Source organism: Oryza glaberrima, chromosome 3 (assembly GCF_000147395.1).
Source record: "Oryza glaberrima chromosome 3, OglaRS2, whole genome shotgun sequence".
Taxonomy (NCBI): domain Eukaryota; kingdom Viridiplantae; phylum Streptophyta; class Magnoliopsida; order Poales; family Poaceae; genus Oryza; species Oryza glaberrima.
In genome coordinates, this window is record NC_068328.1 from 1785522 (window position 1) to 1790971 (window position 5450).

The 5450-nt window shown below is 49.5% G+C and overlaps 1 protein-coding gene across 1 annotated transcript; it reads left to right on the forward strand.

Annotated features, from left to right (window-relative positions):
• Positions 1–3450: 3450 nt before the first annotated feature.
• Positions 3451–5170, forward strand: LOC127765104 (expansin-like A1). The gene is made up of 5 exons (XM_052289933.1): positions 3451–3691; positions 3801–3913; positions 4021–4199; positions 4477–4609; positions 4699–5170. The coding sequence occupies exons 1-5, from the start codon at positions 3526–3528 to the stop codon at positions 4945–4947; spliced, it is 840 nt and encodes a 279-aa protein (XP_052145893.1). The 5' UTR covers positions 3451–3525; the 3' UTR covers positions 4948–5170.
• Positions 5171–5450: the final 280 nt, after the last annotated feature.

Sequence of the window (5450 nt, forward strand, 5' to 3'; positions counted from 1 at the left end):
CGCTTGATTTGCTGGATCCCATCGGTGTTCGCCCGGGGGTACGGTGGGTCGCCGCTGCTCGGCCTGGTCATCTGGCGCCCCTTGTTCGCTTGTGTCACGGGCCAGCGCCCATCGAGCTGCAAATTCCGTGACAAATTGACAGCTTAGCTGCTGCCTCATCACAGCGTACAGTAGTATACTACTACTAGAAGCCCTCTGATTCCTCGATGCATTCATTCGTGCATACCCTGGCTGAATGCGTGCACGGCTGTTCGACAAGGGACGGCATGGAACGGAATAGTGGATGCCCTGTGGTTATCAAGTTTTTAGACCCAAGTGGGGCAGTTCTACATCACCATCTTCTAATTTAAAGGACAAATCTTGTTTTTGTATGTTGTGATTCGTGATGATAGTATAAGACTTATATTATATGGACAAGTTAATTTTTAGAAACACCGACCAGAACGTGCTAGTATATATCACAAAGGACGTAACGGAAACTGTTGTTTACTGGAGCTAAGCTCGATTAAATTGAACACCAATCAGTCAATGGAGTTGTTAGCCTTTGTCAATTGCGACTGAGTTGCACGTCACTCCATTGTTGGACACCGGATACATGCATGCCATTGCTGGCTTATTTGCAAGTGAAGAAGAAAAGGAAAAGAAAAGGGAATAACACTGCACAAAACTAAGACTTGAGTTCCTCTTTGGAATTAAGACCTTTCTTTCCATAGTTGACGAAATTATACCGTCATGACTCATGAGCATCCTGGCTAGCTCCCAAGTCCCTTTCTCCATTCCTCCAATTATGTGGCCTACGAAATAAGAACTCAAAAATGCGGTACATGCTTAACGAAATTAAAAGCTTGGCATTATCCATCCAAAAACGTCGACCTATCAGAGGGGCCATACCCATACATGATGCATGCACTCATAATTCACATCTATGATGATATTATATAGAACAAAACGGAAATGAATTTTCAGCTAGTCAGTCAGCCAGTCTCGTGGTCGTGTGGCGTGGCAGCGCATCTCACCGCACCGGCGTTGGTGGTGCGTGCCGTACGAACATGATAAGCCCTAATCTTTTATCGGCTTTGCTTTGCTTGCTCTCCACATCATGCAAAGGCAGCCACTTCTGTTCCGTTCATTCTTATCCCCCAACCCCCACTACTCAGCATCACCTCAGCTCAGCCTCATTCTGCAACTCCATTCAACTGTCTGATCCCTTTTCTCGCACGCCCTAAATTCTTCAGATATCAGACAGTTGCTTCTTTCTTTGCTTTGTTTTTTTCTTTTCTTTTCCTACCATGTCTTTCTGCCATCCGTCTTATACTTTCCTGTAGGAAAATGTATATGTGCGTGCATGGTGACCACCAGTGTTAGTGATATGGGTATACTATTAGAAAAGCGACGATCGACGAGATGCGTACAAGTACATTATTATCTCTTTTATTTTTTGGATTAACACATGATTGGCTCTAGTTAAGGCATGCTTGGCTCATAAATTTCTGTCAACTCCACTGATTAGTTCGTGAGTTCTAAACGAATATAATTAAAACCGGTAGGTGATAAATCAACAGCTGATCTGCATACTTACGTAACATCACAAGAGATTTGAGCTGGGTGACTGTGTACTATTGAGGACTAGTCAAGTAGCATGTGTCGCAACGTGTGAACCTGCGGTTCGACTCTATGGAATAAGCATGCTAGCAGTACAGAGGTTTTTGTTTTTCAGTACTCCCTTCGTTTAACAATATAAATCATTCTAATATAAATCATTCTAGTATTTTTATATTTATATTATTTACAAAATACTAAAATGATTTACATTATGAAACGGATAAATTAGGAATCATGTCGTAACGACCAGTAAGTAAAATCTGCTGAACTGTGTGCGTACGTAATTAGTCGCAGATGCAGCGAGGGAAATGTCGATTCTGCGTCAAGATGATGATGCTGGTGATCGCTACCCTGCCCAAAATCTTGAGCCTGAAGGGTCTCTCTGATATTTCTTTTCTGCTCGCACATTCACCTGGAGTCACTGAACACTGGTCCAGCTAAAAAGAAATAATTGGACACATTCACCAACCCCCAACATCGTAATTTTTCAGTAGTGCGATTGCGCACGAACTCGAAGATCATACGGCGCCACTCACTCTAGCTATTATACTAATCTTTAATTAATTGGATGCCACAATCTTATAGTATTAATTAATTTGTTTGTTTGTTTGTTCATGGCCGACTTGAAACTTTTCTGTGAGTCACACAATAAGCTGCCCTTTTAATTGTACTAGTAGTTTTTTAAGTGATCAAGAAGCGATTGATGCAGAAGAGCGACAGGAGAGGACCAGAAACTGAATAAATCCAACGCTCTACAACAAGGGAAGCTCACCGGCCAACACCAGCTAGCAAAGCTAGGCGACCTACTCGCTCAATGTTCATCAGTAATACTAGTATTTGGTTTTTCTTTGCGTGGGACTCGACTTTTGTCTTGAGCTGAGATTCGTGAAATGCATGGTACTAATAATTAAAATCCTGGGGTTCTACACAAATAGATCTCGTTCAACGGAAACAGGTGATTCTGAATGCGCACAGATGCAGAGACAGGAGGGGTTAATCCGTTAGTATAAACGCCCCAGGATTAGCAAAGATCGATTTTCATATGGCGTCACGTAACCGTCAATATTAATTTCACAAGCACATGAAAAGGACAAATAGAATCGAAGATCATAGCGATTATTAATTATTATTTCCTCTCCAATTTGCAACTAGCTCTGCTAGCTGTGTCGTCCATATCCGTTTCCAGGAGTCGACGTCCAACCGTACTACGATGATTCTACGCTCCTAACGGAAAACAATCTACCGAGCTACGAAACGAGTGCACAAGACCACGCAAAATCTACTAACACGATTACCTCATAACCTCCCGTGAATTAATCGTTTTCAGATGGCCGCGTATCTCAAACCCCAGCCGCGCCCGTACGATTTGACACGAAACTTGGGTACATTTTTCAGCAGCAGCAGCGGGGCGTGGAGCCAAAATCTTATGGGTATCTCCCGTGCAGCGTCGAGAGATCGACCGCTCGATGCCGCATCGGCGCAAGCGGCCAAGCGGGCCACTTCGCGCGCGTGCCGCGCTGTCGAGTGGAGCCGGTGGCCGGCCGCCTCCCGTCCCGTGCGATCCCCTCCTTTTCCCTTCCATTTTGTCGGGCGCGGCCACCGCCTTTTACACACCCGCCTGTCACGACGTACACCTCCTCCTCCACACATACGCACGCAGCCGATTCGCGCGGGATCCGTACTTTTTTCTTCTATGTATATCTCTCGTTGTGGGATTAGTTATTGGTTTGGTTACTAAGTGGCGCCTAATTACCTACTTACAGTTGCAGATACGGGGTTGGCTGTGTGCGCGCGCGCGCGGGCGCGGGCGTGTGGGGGGGGGGGGGGGGGGGGTGTATAAAAGCAGTCGTCACGCACACGAATCCACCTCGGTCTCTCTCTTCTCCGAAGCGACCCATACTCCCCGTGCCCGAGCCAGAGAGTATGGCCGTCTCTGTCCGTTGCTGCTTCGGCTCCTCCTCCCTTTCGCACCACGCACGACTACTCCTCGTCATCGTTGCGTTGCTCGCGCCTCGGCTCGCTTCCGGCTGCGACCGCTGCGTGCGCCGCTCCAGAGCGGCTTACTACACCTCCTCGCTCACGCTGACTGGTATGTCGACACGACGGCTCTGTTTTTGTTCGTGGTTTTGCGTTCAGAGGGAGCGGCCGGATTATGGATCGACTGATTGATTCTGTTCGTTTGTTCTTGCGTGGCACAGCCGGTTCTTGCGGGTATGGCACGGCGGCCGCGACCTTCAACGGCGGCGGATTCCTTGCCGCCGCGGGCCCCGCGCTGTACCGGGGCGGCGTCGGCTGCGGCGCGTGCTACCAGGTAATCAAGCTCGATCGAGAAGGAGAACACAACCGAAGATAGGCAACTAGCTTAGCTGCATATGCCATGTCCATGGCTTCCCCATCCTGACTGATTCGCTGCTGCAGGTGAGATGCAAGGACAAGAAGCTGTGCAGCAACGCGGGCGCCCGTGTCGTCGTCACGGACCGCGCCAGGACGAACCGCACCGGCCTCGTTCTGAGCAGCCCGGCGTTCGCCGCCATGGCCCGCCCCGGCATGGCCGCGTCGCTCACCGAGCTCGCCGCCGTGGACGTCGAGTACAAGAGGTAAGCAAAGCTCACCAAGCTTTACTTTTTACCCAGCTCGCTTTCTTTTCACCAACCGCACCTTAGCTCGTGTTCCACACATATATAGATAAATATTAACTTTACCACTGTTCAACAGAGAGTTTCACCGGTCCGTTGCTGTAGTTTACCAGTTGCAAAGCGTACGTACGAAATGTTTGGCAAGTGCTAGGCGAGGCAATAGATAGTGAACACGTACGATTGTCCTAAGCCGGAATTGGAAGTCTGGCTCAAATTCGTCAGCGATGTGCATGTGCAGGGTACCGTGCGAGTACAGGCACAGGAGCCTCTCTGTCAGAGTCGACGAGAGAAGTCGCGGACCCAACGAGCTCACCATCAGCTTCCTCTACCAAGGCGGCCAAACCGACATCGTCGCCGTCGACGTCGCCCAGGTAAAAACACAGCACAGCACAGAACAATCATTAACAATCTGCAAGTGTTTGTGTCGCAGAATCTAACAATCGTGTGTTGGGAGCTGCAGGTTGGGTCGTCGAGCTGGAAGTTCATGACGAGGGAGCACGGGCCGTCGTGGAGCATGCCGAACGCGCCGCCGGGGCCGCTGCAGATGAGGCTGGTGGTGACCGGCGGCTACGACGGGAAGTGGGTGTGGGCCGACCGGGAGGTCCTGCCGAGGCGGTGGCGCGCCGGCGAGGTCTACGACACGGGGGTCCAGATCACTGACATCGCCCAGGAAGGCTGCTTCCCCTGCGACACGCACGAGTGGAAGTAGAAGCCCAGCCACACGTACTTCTCCTGTCGTCACGGCCATTTTGGTTGGGCTTTGATGAGAAAGAAGACGTCTCTCGGCTCGGCTCCAAGTAGAGATTTCACTGACCCGATTTAGAGTCCTCCTAATCCCTCGGCAACTTCAGAATTTCCTCTTCCGTTTCTTCTTCTTTTTCCAACTTTGTACATGAGCTACTAACTAATGTGTAAAGATAAAATTAAAGCAAGTTGCAAACCGTCCCGTCCCATTGGGACCCTAAACAACTAACGAAAAACGAACCGAATTGGCGCCGCCGTGAAGCAACAACTCTCCTGAGAACGTTTGCAACAACCAACGTATCGCAGTTTCAAAGGGCTCACATGCTGTTGCTGCCTCTGGCCTGGGTGTGTTGCTTCCGGCAACATTCCTCTCTACCCTGAGTCCCTGACACATGGCTTGCTCGGCTGCCTCTGCCTACGGTGTGCTTGGTCACGAAATGAAGGATGGTAGCACTTGCTTAATTTACT